The following is a 13,702-nucleotide window of genomic DNA, read 5'->3' on the forward strand; positions in this document are numbered from 1 at the left end:
TGTAACAAGTTAATCAGGAAAGTTACAAATAAAAATTTACACCAAACTAGTTTCTGTTTGACCCTCCACAGTTTTGGGCTATCCTATCATGGAACCCATTATGGAATGTATGTGAGAAGTAAATGTGCAAGCAAATGATAAATTAAAATCTTTTCTGCCAATGGACTAAAACCTAGAAATTTATACGCCACCCTGAACTTGTTTTAACACCATTAAATTCTATCTCAGGCCTCAATGAGCCTCTCCATGCCTTCTCCTCCTCCTAGAACTCCCCATAACAATTCTTCCTTGACGACGTAGACGGGTAGCCAGTGATGTACCACCATGGTCATCGTCCTCGTCCCTATCACTACTTTGACGAGAGTGATCTCTATCCAATGTATGGTTGGAGTCTCTCTCATGTCGCCTCATACCTCTCTGTGTCCCTGCAGAACCAAATGCCTGCAGAAAGAGAAAGACGTTCATCAAGTTGCGATCAATCCCTGGTTCAAACCCCTCATTCCGCTCCATAGCATCTGCATCAAAATCCTCTTCATCAGAATCAAAACCATAGTGACTTCCTTCAATTACGTAATCCCCGAAAAAAACTGCTCCTGGCATTGATGACCTTATTGTGCTCATTACATCTTCTGTCTCCCGCTCACGCTCCAGACTTCTCCACTTCTGTTCTAGAACAGGATCCACTTCACGTGGCCTAGCAGAAGGGTGCTCTGCCTTCACATGTTTCCGCAGCTCCTTGAATGTTCCAACAAATGAGCAGTTATCCTGTGTGCAGCTTCGTTTCTTAGCATTGAGATATTCTCGTGCAGGCTCCACAACAGTCCAGCCCTTCACCTGTCCCCGACAAAGGGGACATGCAATCTTTAGTACCTCACAATTCTCAACAGGCCAACTAGAAAATTGGCCCGTAGCTTGACTGTTAAGTAAACCACGAGTAGGTGGATGGGTTTCTGACGAGGTTACTTTCATATAGGCCTTCTTGTACTGGTCAAGGCAGTTGGAATAACGGAAGCTGGTCCCGCACATGTAAGGTCGGCAACCTTTGTCATGTGAAGAACACAAGAGAAGAACAGCATTGTGGGGACACTCCATGCACACAGAACAAGTTGCATCTTTCCAGTCCTTCTTCTCGAATATTTTTGAGCACTTCTTTTGCTGCATTACCTCCGTTCTACTAGAAGCCGGCAAGGGATATGGTGTTGGCCTGTACTTTCGTGAAGCAATTCTGCGTCTTCCTCTGATACCTTTTGCCATTTCCTAATAAAGTTGACGAAATAATCAGGAATTTTTAATAAGATGGATCAGCAATTGGTGCAGAAAACTTAATAAAGAAAATTAAGAAGAGCATCTACATATATTTACTGAAAATCATTTCCATTCCATAAGAAACATTAATCAAATGAAAAAAAGGACAGGCAAAAACACACAAATGTAAGTTGTCAATAGTATTTTGAAAACGACAATCTATTATAGTGGGAGCAAAAATAAAGAAATCCTTTTAGTTCTCTCCACAGCAAAATAAAGGCAGGTCAAAGGACAATTTCCCAGAAAAAAAAAAAAAGAAAACCTAACATCAGATAAAAACTTTCTAATAATATTATTCATCAGTAGATCCGCAAGTGAAAGGTCAATGAAACAAAAATAGTGTTCAGGAAATTAATTGCAGAACATCTGTGTGTAGCAGATAACAGATCACATATTTTCTGAACTTTTCCAAACCAATATCAGCATCCAAAGGTATGCTCGAAAATTGAGATGCATTATATGTACAATTAAAGCATCAAAATTGAAAATATTGAACTTTAGCTCATATTCGATGCAATTCCCCCTCTGTTTTCAATTATTTTTTGGTGTCATTTCCATAAACAATCACGAACAGAATTTTGATTACCCCAAATTCCGAAATTTCGAAATTTCATCAAAGATCGCTCATGGTCAATGACTCACAGTTACCAGGGAAAGAAAATTGATGAATCACCAGAAGACTGTTATCAATTTGAATAGCTACAAGTAAAACTAGATTAAGTAGTGATGAAATTCAGAAATGAAGCACCTTAAATACATAAAACATTAGCTTCCCAAAAACAGCAAGATCAAAAATTCAACGCAATGAAGTTCTGGATAATTATCTAAACATAATCCCACCAAATCTAAACTCAGATTATAACAAATTAATAAAATCCAAACAATTCGGTAAAAGAAGCCAAATGCAAAATTTAACCATCACTTTCAGAAATTAGAATAAAATTTACCAATAAAGAAGAGAAAAAAATCCACCTAGTGTGTCGAGCAAAGCAAATCTGTATCCCGAAAGATGAATTATTTGCAGAGGACCAAGATGCACCCACACAATTTATATATACATCAAAAATTCAACTTTCACATAGTATATAATACAGAGCGATCTGGGCAACGAAAGCACGCAACAACGTGGTACAAGGAAGGAATCACGCATGGAGACAGATAGGAAGTGAATTAACTAATGCAAATTATACAAAGCTTGATTGAAGCAACAACAAAATGGTTAATTTATTTATAATTATAAAACCATCAACTCACATGACGCTGACATCCAATTCATCTGAGATCCCGAGACAAAAAAAAATAAAACAAAATCCACAAAATAAAACAATTAATAACAAAATTATCCTCAAGAAATGCTTAATAGTATCTTACCAGAGAAGCTCGAAGGAATTCTTTCTGTGGAGAGAATTTTTAAATCTTTTTAGAGAGAGAGAAAGTTAGGGCTCGAAATATAAATGGCTATGGAGAGGAAAAATGCTACAAAAGATTCATAAGAATCTTCCTTTTGATGACGCCAATAAATGGAGAATATCTTGTTTGTGGAGGTTAATTCACTAATGACCATTCAACATTTTGGAACATTGAATTTTTTCACTCATAAGTAAAAATTTTACTTATAAATAATGTGCTTACATATTAACTTATAATTAACGTTTTACTTATAATTAAAACAATTTTATCTTATATCTAACTTTTTTTTTCTTTTTTTTTTTTTTTTACTTACAAGTGAATTTTTTAAAATATAATTGACTTTCTATATTTATATGTGAGTTTTTAGTTAGAAGCAAATTTTTAAAAAAAAAAATTGTATTATAAGTTATTTTTAGTTATAAAGATACTTTTTACTCATGTTTGAATTTTAATAAATAAATATATTTTTAAATATAAGTGAATTTTTGCTTACAAGTAAAAATTTTATTCATAGCCCTTGTTTGCTGTAACTAAAAATCAAAATTTTTTTTATTAGATTTTAATAAAAGTAAATGAAATGTGTAATTGAAAATTTGTTAATTCCTTCAAAAATAAGGTTAAAATTGGTTAAATTTGACATAAATTTTTAGAAAGATATTAAGCTATGCCAAACAGGGCATAAAATAATTTTGAACTTATAATTGGTTTTTATAATTATTGCAATTTTTTTTACTGATATACATTTTGTACAAAAAAAAATGAATTTATGTATATAATTAGTAGCTTATTTTATTTTCGTCTTGGTTCAAACAAACAGTTCCTTTGAAGAAAATAAAAATATTTTAAAATAAATTGTCTATTTAAGTAAGCTAAAGGAGGAGAGAGAAAGTTGTGAGGTTTAATTGGTTTGGTTAGTTCACGTTGTGGGATGAAAAAAAAGTATAGTTCAACCGTTAACGTGCTATAAGAAAGAGAGATTGAAACAACTCAACTCGCTAGAAATTGGGCGATGCTGATGCATCAGTGCAGGTGACAAACCGTGGAATTATTTAATACAACTTATATCTAATAATGATTTCAGTTCAATATATTCGTTTAGATTCTAACCTCGTGTTCAAATCGCTTTATCATACGTACTATTCGTTTCAGAAAAATTTGAGCTTGTCTTATGTTTTTAGTCACGCATCCTAAAATTCTATTTAAGTCTCTCATAACGTAAAGATATCGGATTCGAATCCTATGAAACGCAACATAAAGTCGTAAGGAGTAAAATGAGATCAGCCTCCCCTAAGACGAATGGTACTATGTAGTGATGGGTTCGAGGTGGGGTGCCCTGCCTTAGACAAGGCACGAGGCTGGGGCTTGTTTCGTTTGCCACCCGTTTATTTATTTATTTATTCTTTTATTTTATTTTTCCTCTTCACGAGGCTAATTCGACGCGGGACATCCGTGCCCCGCCACGTGGGAGAGTTATGTCCTACTAACCAACCGTTGGGAGGGGGCGAAAATTTTTGCCATCACTAGTACTATGATATAACAATTAATGGTTTGAGACAAGGCCTAAATCATTACAAAAAAATACACATCTTGTCCAATATAGGTATGACTGGACAAAACTATCAAATTGAGTGATTCTTTTTAAGTTAAATATTCGAATGAATATCAGAATTGAGAACTAACGGGTTTGGTTCGATTCTCGATTCTAGGTCAAAAATCGAATCTTCCTAATTTTTCTTAATTAATTTATTTTAAATAAGCCAAATTATTTTATTTTTTAAAATAAATTTGCTAACTAGTTAATTTTGCTTGAACCCAAAAATATGATTTTCAACTTAATCAAATTGACTTGAGTTTTATTCAAATCTGTTACTCTACTGCATTGTCATTTCTACTGTTTTGGAGAAATTGCCATTTTCAACTCGACAATGATTATCTTAATTATTTTGAACTCGCTATCTTCATCTACATGTGATTTTAACAATCAAATCTATGAAAAACTAGCAAAAAGATACGTAAAAGACACATAAAATTTGACTACATTATTTTATAAGAATTAAAATTAAACATATCATTAGTTAAATTAATGTAATTTTGTAAACATTAAAAAATTTAATTATACTATAGAACCTGGAAACCGAACAGAATTAACTGGAGCCGAGCCCGAACGATTCTATAATTAAATTTGGACCCGACGGTTCCACTTACTAAATACTTGAGAATTTCGGATCCGATTCGATTTGATTCTCGTTAGAACCGAACCATGTCCAACACTAAATATAGGAGCATATCTTATCCCTAACGACTTTATGTCAAGTCTTCAAAGATTCAAATCTCATACTTCTATGTTATAAGAGACTTAATATAGAAGTCTTTGGTTTGAATTTTGAGAATGTGATGGAAAATCATGAGAAATCAAATAGATTTAATCTCTCACAAAATAAATAGTACGCATGTTATAACAACTTGAATATAAGACTCAGAGTCATTATATATATTAACTTATATTTATCATTTCTCAAAAATGCACGCCGCAAGGTGAAGAGGAAGGTTATTGATGTGACCTGAGGTAGATATAAGACGATAAAGCATCACTTTCTGTATTTAACGAATTTAAGTTGCGTAAGTTAGGTCCTGCTGGTCTATACAATACAAAATGTAACAAATTTTATTTATGTAGACACCCATTTGCATATTTATCAAACATGCTAAGTAATAAACATTTCCCTAAATCAACAATCGCATTCGTTATAATCAAAGCTCAAAACATAAAACATAAAACATAATAATACATCTCTACAGAAGAAATTTGACTCAACAACCCCAAATACATACTACTCTATCTGATCATACAATGGCTTCTCTCATACTGTATCTAAATGAGAAAATAAACATTAGGTTCCTCTAGTAGAATCGTCTCCGGGTAGATCATCTTCATCATGATAAATATTCTCAGCCATCTGCCAGATTTGTAGTATGTTATCCTCAGCTACACTTGCAACAACCCAATCTTCACAAGGGTTCCACGAGAAGTCTGATATTTTACTTGTGTGTCCACCATGAATAAAAAGCAACTCTGGTGGCCCATCTTCAGCATCCTCTGGCGTCTGTTCTGCATCAATCCTGCAAAAGGGAAATACGAGTTACATATAGGTCGTGTTACTGTAAAATGCATATGTTGAGTAATATCAAACCAAACCAGTGCTTCGAATGGGGAGGAATTAATATACAGTATAGCTCTTAAAATGTGCGTATGAGTGCATACAAAGGATAATGAACTTGAAAGCTTTATGGAGCTGTTTTCAAATTGCAGAGACTTGAGGATTTTAAAAAATAAACCAAAGATATTACGATCGGTAAAAGAAAAATAAGAGAAGACGAGTCTACATATAAAGGAAAAGGAAATGCCACGGATGGGATGCAAAATCTTAAGAGAATAGAAGAGAATTGGAATATCAAATTGACATTGAACTTTCTACTGTTGAGCATTCGAGTTCAGATTGGAGTAGGGACTAGGGAGAGATAGGTTGACTTCATTCCCCAGAACTAATATTCAATTGGCTATGAAACCAGAAAGGAACTCCCTACAGCAAGAAATATTGGTACAGGTTCAAATTTAAAAGCTCAGAACTAAAAAAGTGTTTTTGGTAAATTATTGCAAGGGAACGAGTTTTCCATAAAAAGCTTTAAAACTAAAAATACCCCAGTGCATCAAAAATACTACAAGAGGATTCAATATGACCCAAAGTACTGCCTCTATTATTGGGTACCTGCTCAGATCCCACACCATGAGTCGCCTACCAAGACAACAAGAAGCTAAGATGGTCTCGTTCTTTGGATTCCATCCAACCTGGAAAACCTCCTCCCTGTTGTGCAATCACGGGAATGAGTTAAACAGTACGGGACCAATATTTCAATTCATGCCTATAACTTTTTAAAGCATACACAAATCACAAGATTTCATACTCCATAGACTTCTGAAATTTTAAATAATTTCAATAGAAACCAAAACCAAGAAATATCTCTTACTTGTGACAATCGAAGGTATGGAGTGCTGTTGAAATCTTGCGCAGATCGAATAATTTAACAGTCTTGTCGGTTGACCCCGTTGCTACAACCCACTCATTGAAAGGATTGAAAGACAAACAATTCACCTACCAACAGATTAATCAAATAAATATATTCTGCAAGTAATACACATTTTATGATTTAAACACTAGCCAACAATATTACAAAAATGTGGAGTACGAATATTAGGAAGTAGAATCATGTACTGGAAAGTACAAGGTCAAAATCCAATACATCACAGGAATAAAGATGTTTAGAGATATTGGTTAAATTTCAAGGTTTAAGGGATACATGGCTTCCTCCAGTACGAGTTTTTTAGCTGAAGCATAAAAAGGAAATATTATGCCTATGGGGAACATTATGCTGACCAGATAAATAAAGTTAGGGTGACATAATATGCGCCAGATAAACTTTTGGCTCCTGTAAGCGCCTACATGATTGATCAGTTGCAGTGACTGGCCAAAAAAATAAATGAATTCTTCTGCTGTTAACATATACAGGTTTGTATTTTATAGTAGAAAATTGGAAGTTGCAGACAGAGAACAAAGATATAACAATAAAAACAGTCCATTTCACCTCAACGAATATGCGAATTACAACTGAGACCCACCTCACTTTGATGAGCAACTACAGATTGAATAGGCTTGCTGCCTGATGGAGTACGGAGATCCCATATGTGCAGATACTGATCATCCCCAGCTGAGCCAAACAAGTACTCATGCCTAAGATGCCATGCTACATCTTCTACGACGCCTTCATGAATCTACAAATCTGAATTATTAGATGATTGTCGAAGAAACCATAATATTTCAAGGTAAGAATATCAAGAACAACCCGAGAGACAATATTTACTGTATACTGAAAAAAGTAACACAATCAAGAGGAATTCTAAACGTTTCTTTATCAGTATATACCTTAAAAATTTGCATTGCGTCAAGAGTCTTATTCCTTGGAGTTGCATTGATGTCCCACAAGCATATTTGGGAGTCATCGGAACCACTCAATAGATGACCCTGCTTGAACTGACTCCAAGATAAACCATAGCCTTCTGTATTGTGACCCCTCAACCTCAAATCAGGATTACAAGCACCATCTAAAGGAGGCTTAGATGGATGTTTGCTATAATCAAAAACATATACTTCAGCACTAACTGTCTTGGTGGCGATAATAAATGGGTTTTGGGGCATATAACGGGCCCGATTGACCTCCCCATCATGATTTATTTGCTGAATTATTTGCACCTGCAAGAATATTGTATAGCAATCTGTAAATATAGATATATGCCACAAAAGGCTGAGCAGAAACATACTTGGTGATTCACTTCATCTCAAAAATCTTTATTCTCTATGAAGCGCAATTTCAAATAAGAGAAAGCTTTTATAAAGTAGCATGAAATTGTCATCAACTCAGCTTCAAAGGAAAATTCATAAAGTTATTTAAACTTTTTTGGAAGATGACGATGTCATTAATTCAGCTTCTAACGAAGATTTGTAAACTACAAATTGAAACTTTTTGCCACAGATGACATTGTCACTAATTCAACTTCTAAGGAACCTTGTAAACAACAAATTCAAATGAGACCACTGAACTGATATTCCCTTTTTAAATTTTAAGTATTTAACTCCATGCTGCCAAATTAGAGTCCTTGCCCGTGTACTATCATTTGAAAATCTGAACTCAGATCACAACTAAACCCTAGACAGAGTAACTTTTTCCAATTTCTCAAATCCACTGACCAAGAATCAGAAAATGATATGTCTGCAAAAATTCCCCTCCCACCAAATCAAGATACAATCAATTAGCAGAAGGTACAACACAAAAGAAGCTGAAAAAATTCATTCTAAACCCCAACAATCTCAGTCAATATCCACAGGCATAGAATTAATAAGTAAAAAAACAAAAGCCTTACTTTGTCCCTCAAGTAGCCAAAACACAAAATATAAGATATAATCAATGACCAATAATCAGAAATTGATACGTCAGCAACAATTCCCCTCCCACCAGATCAAGATACAATCAATTAGCAGAAGGTATAACACAAAATAAGCTGAAAAATTTCATTCTAAACCCCAAAAATCTCAGTAAATATCCACAGGATAGAATTAAAAAGTAAAAAAATAAAAGCCTTACTTTGTAATTCAAGTAGCCAAAACACAAAATATAAGACATAATCAATTTCCAGCACGCCACAAAACAATCAATTTAAACTTAAAAAGAAAAACCCATAAAACAACAATCAATTAAAAAAAAAAATTACCTTGCCATTTGCGCACCCAAATCCCCCAAAATCCGATCGATCATCATCATAATGGCGGGCATCGTTTTCAGCATCCTCTAACGGGAGCTGGACCTGGGCCAACATTAAATAATTGGGTTCATTCTCAGACGTATGGGTCCCGAGAATCATCTTCTGAACGGAATATTCTTTTCCAGGAGGCTCCTCCCTGTCCGGCAGCCATTCGACGGTGAGCGACGGCCACTCTAGCGCGTGAGTGATCACCAGATCGTAAAGAAACGGAGTGTTCTTCTTCCAAATCTTGTACTCCTCATTAATTAGCCTCTCCTCAATCTCCCCCCTCATCTCGTCCTCGTCTCTCCCCATTTTTTCTTTTCTTCTTCTTGATTCTTGAAATTGAATTAAACTAGACAAAAAAATAAGAAAAATTCAAGTCTGAATTATTAGTTTCGACAATTTTGGGCTTTCCCTGGGGTAGGTTGGCCGTGGGGTTTGGAATATCGGCGTGGACTTTAAGAGGTTTGGAAAATTGGAGGGAACTAGATTATTCCAGTGGCGCTACCCAGTAGGTTTTTGCTTTTTGCGCCTTGACAAGACTATGAATGATAACTATAATTCATAATTTTTGTAAATTAATATGTTGAAAATATTAAGAATCGACTTATGACAAATACGGACTTTTTTTATTTTTTTATGTACACTTCAGTCTTTATATTTTTTTTTTCTTATTTTCTTAAAACATTTTCCGTTTTATTTTAAATTTAAGCCCTCGTTTGACAACATTATTTGAGAAAAATAAAATTTTAAATAGTAATTTTTAGAAAAATGTATGATTAAAAAATAAAAAAAAATTTTAAATTTACGTGCAAAATACTTTATTATATAAATATATAGAGCATATAGAAAAAATAGTTTGAAAATAATAATTCTCAAACAAGGACTATATCAAACATGGGTTAAAAAAAAAATTAATTTTCTTTTCAAAAATTGATGCATGATTCTCTGTCCATCCCATTTATATAGCCTAATTTTGTTTTTTACACGAATTAAGAAATTTTAAAAATATTATTGAAAAAACAATTTTTGTCAAAAACTTTTTTGGTCTACCTTTATTTATATTTATACAATTTCAAAAGTGGAAAAAAAATAGTTAAAACAAGACAAATTAAATGCGGATATGTTCATTTTACTCATAAATTTGACTCACTTATTTAACAAATAATTGTGACATTTAATTTAAATTCATCCAACGCTCAATATCTTATGAATCTCGAATGGTTATAACAAACTCTTGCATGATTTTAGTGAAATATGTATTTAGCGTTGAATTAAATTAAATTAAAGATCATGATTATTTGTCAAATGAGTGTATCAAATTTATGAGTAGGATGAACGGTCTTCAATTAAATAAGGGTATGTTATTAAACGAAAAAAAATAAAAATATTCTCAATAAAGAAATAGAACTATACAATTGAGACAAGAATATAAGAAAAGTCAACCTAAATAAATGGGACGTAGAGAATACATTTTTTCCCTTCTTCTTTTCAAACACATATTTCAATAATCTTCTTTTCAAACACATATCTCAATAAAATAATATTTGTTATGAAAAGAGAGAATACAAATTAATAGATTTGTATATATTTTATTAAGAACCAAAACTTTATATTTATAGAGAAAAATCAGGGATATAACGAAAATAATTTCTATAGTTGCAGTGATATAATTGTTATTCACTAATAAACTTACCATTTACAACACTCCCCTTTGAATGATACATTACAAAATATCTGTCTCGTTAAAATATTATTTGTTAAAAATCCAATGGGACATAAAAATCAAATGAAGGAAAGAAGTACAATTATTTTTATAGAGTATTATAAATAAATGTTGTCTCATTAAAAACTCTATAGGAAGACACAGTTGGATAAAACGTAAGCGAAGGAAAAAGATTACAACTACTCTCTCTGATGTTGATCACTAAAAATCTTTGAGTTGACATATTTCAATTTCATGAACCAATTCTCTTGAATGTTGATATTGACAATACTTTTTGTGAATAAATCGGTCACATTATCACTTAAACGAATTTGTTGGATATCGATGTTGTCATTCTTTTGAAACTCATGTGTATGAAAGAACTTTGGAGAAAATATGCTTCGTCATATAGTCTCATTAGAGTTGTACAATATAAGTTGTATTGTCTCATATAAGATTGTTGGATTATATCTTGTTGAAGTTAACCCACATAATGCTTGGATATGATGAGTCATGTTCTTTAACCATATACATTTTTTGGCCTGCTTCATAAATTGTAATAATTTTATAATGATTTGAGGATGTTGTCAATGATTGCTTTACATATCTCCATGATATAGTCGTTCCACCATGTGGAAACACATATTCTGTTTGTGATTTAACTTTATGTGAACCAGATAGATAACCTACATCTATATATACCACCAAAGCAAATCTCAACCTTCAAAATATAATAATTTCAAATCAATAGTGCCCTTTAACTAACGAAAAATATATTTAACACCATTTCCAATATCTTTGAGTTGGTGTAAAGCTATATTTTGCAATAAGTTTACAAAAAAAGCTATATAGGGTCGATTGCAGTTTGTAAGATAAGTTAATGCTCCAATTATACTAAGATGTGGTACTTCAAGACCAAGAACTTTTTCTTCATCTTCAAGTGGGGAAAATGGATCATTTTTTACATCAAGTGATCGAACGACAAGGCCTGGGCGCGGGTCGGTTCGGTTTGATTTTAAAGAGAACCGAACCGAACAAAAAATTTTGGGTATTTAGTAGATAGAACCGTCGAGTCCAAATATAATTATGGAACCGTTCGGGTTCGGTTCGGTTCCGTTCCGTTTGGTTCAGTTCGGTTCTGTACTATAATTAATTTTTTTAACACTACATAAATACAATTAATAACACATTCAATCGTAATTTTATAAGTTAACGTAATCCAATTTAACATGTATATAACAAGTTGTCCAACAAGATTAATTTACCAATCACATATAGGGAAGCTTACACACTACCTTATTCAAATGATCAACGGTCGAAGGTTGCCATCGGAGCCCGGAGGTCATAGCTTCGGACTCGGAGGTTCTATACATCTATTTGAGTTTTGGAATGTCAGATGTGTTATGTGTAGGTGATAATGTGTGTAATTTATTTAGGGTTAGTCATTAGTGGGTTGGATCACTTGAATGTTGGGCTAAAAAAATGGAAGAATAAAAACTAAAAATGGCATTCGGGCTAAAAATTAAAAAATTAGAAATGAAACAAATAATTGGGCCAAAAAATTTGATTTAGAAATTGGTTGGGTTAGATCAAGCTAGCTAGGCTATGGCTTAGGAGATAAAGTATCAATTAATCACATAATTTGTTAATTTGTTTAGAAAAAATTAAAATAATTTGATTTATTCAATATAAAAAAATAAAAATTAGGAATATTCGGTTCTTGGTCTAGAACCGAGAATCGAACCGTACCTGTCAATTCTTAATTCAGATACCCGTTCGGGTATTTAACTTAAGAAGAACCGTCGGGTTCGGTTCGGTCAGTTCGATTCGAAAAATTTGCCCAGCTCTACGAACGACCATAGATGATGCCAATGGATGTGTATTATCCATATAAAAACATTTTTAAAACTTTTTTTTGTATATATAGATTGATGAACAATTAATCTTCCTGAGAAATGTTCAATCTGCAACCCATGACAAATTTTTTTTTTTTCAAATCCTTCATTTCAAATTTATTTTTCAAATAATTAACAGTTTTGTTGAGCTCTTCATATATTACAATTAAATTTAAATCATCAACATACACTGCCACAATTACAAATTCAAAGTTTGTTTTCCTTATGAAAACACATGAGCAGATATCTTCATTTTTATAATCCTTCTTCAACAAATATTCTCTAAGGCGGTTATACTACATACGTCCGTTTATTTGGTTAATCATTACTTCGATCGATATATTTCGATGCATTTACTTTGATTCCTTTCTATATGAAGCAGTATATCATGTACAAAATTGTTGTCAACTATTTTTTTCTTTTTGATTCTATTTCTTTTCTCATAATGATATAACTTATTAAGATAATTCAAATTTCATTATTTTATATACCTGAACCTCTTCTAAGATTTTATAATTTGTTATGTCTAAATACTTATTAAGAGTATATACTCTTTAATAAGACCATCTTTGCTAATTGTTTCATTTTAGTTTGAAAATTTTTGTATTAGAATCAAACAACATCATGCTTCAAGCATGTCATAGATATATCAAATATATTACTAACAAATTGTCTTCATGGGACATCTATTCATGTTGGAGCATTTAAAACTTGTGCATGAGATATTGTTTATCTCTTTGATCAGAAAATGTATCTAAATAAATTATCTTTCGAACTTCTTATTCGAATAATATTTTACAAGAATTTAGATAATGATGCATTTATACATTTTTTTTAACTCCTTAATTCTTCATCCTAATGTTGAGGGAATTATCCAATCAAATTGACAATCCTTTTTCAGCGTTATAAAATATCGCTCATTGGCGATAATGATTCAAACTACTTTTTTATTTTCATTATTCTTTACTTTCCATCTCAGTTCATTATGATGGTTCAATTTTACATATATTGTACTATCAAGATAATTAAATG

At 32.5% G+C, this 13,702-nt stretch overlaps 2 protein-coding genes across 3 annotated transcripts; both read right to left on the reverse strand.

The window, feature by feature from the left end:
* Window positions 1-2: 2 nt before the first annotated feature.
* LOC111383615 lies at window positions 3-2,806 on the reverse strand. 2 transcript variants are annotated; one of them, XM_023007733.1, is made up of 2 exons: window positions 2,677-2,806; window positions 3-1,257 (listed from the first exon to the last, which is right to left on the reverse strand). In XM_023007733.1, the coding sequence occupies exon 2, from the start codon at window positions 1,252-1,254 to the stop codon at window positions 232-234; it is 1,023 nt and encodes a 340-aa protein (XP_022863501.1). In that variant the 5' UTR covers window positions 1,255-1,257; window positions 2,677-2,806; the 3' UTR covers window positions 3-231. The 2 variants fall into 2 exon arrangements, with proteins under 2 accessions (XP_022863501.1, XP_022863500.1); XM_023007732.1 differs by having other exon boundaries at window positions 3-1,279; window positions 2,677-2,796.
* A 2,601-nt stretch (window positions 2,807-5,407) lies between these two features.
* Window positions 5,408-9,615, reverse strand: LOC111383614 (WD-40 repeat-containing protein MSI1). Its single transcript, XM_023007731.1, has 6 exons — window positions 9,038-9,615; window positions 7,695-8,021; window positions 7,391-7,543; window positions 6,742-6,866; window positions 6,483-6,578; window positions 5,408-5,835 (listed from the first exon to the last, which is right to left on the reverse strand). The coding sequence occupies exons 1-6, from the start codon at window positions 9,380-9,382 to the stop codon at window positions 5,607-5,609; spliced, it is 1,275 nt and encodes a 424-aa protein (XP_022863499.1). The 5' UTR covers window positions 9,383-9,615; the 3' UTR covers window positions 5,408-5,606.
* Between the last annotated feature and the right edge of the window lie 4,087 nt (window positions 9,616-13,702).

The sequence above is a fragment of the Olea europaea genome, unplaced genomic scaffold (assembly GCF_002742605.1).
Source record: "Olea europaea var. sylvestris unplaced genomic scaffold, O_europaea_v1 scaffold2724, whole genome shotgun sequence".
Lineage (NCBI taxonomy): Eukaryota > Viridiplantae > Streptophyta > Magnoliopsida > Lamiales > Oleaceae > Olea > Olea europaea.

What these genes read in the sequence shown, in the direction of transcription:
- LOC111383614 (XM_023007731.1), bottom strand. Translation starts at nt 9,382, where the DNA reads ATGGGGAGAGACGAGGACGAGATGAGGGGGGAGATTGAGGAGAGGCTA. An exon ending in TAGTTGCTCATCAAAGTGAG is followed by an intron (nt 6,867 to 7,390) that starts GTGGGTCTCAGT and finishes ATCTGTTGGTAG; the next exon opens with GTGAATTGTTTGTCTTTCAA. An exon ending in ATGGTGTGGGATCTGAGCAG is followed by an intron (nt 5,836 to 6,482) that starts GTACCCAATAAT and finishes TCCCTTTTGCAG; the next exon opens with GATTGATGCAGAACAGACGC.
- LOC111383615 (XM_023007733.1), bottom strand. Translation starts at nt 1,254, where the DNA reads ATGGCAAAAGGTATCAGAGGAAGACGCAGAATTGCTTCACGAAAGTAC.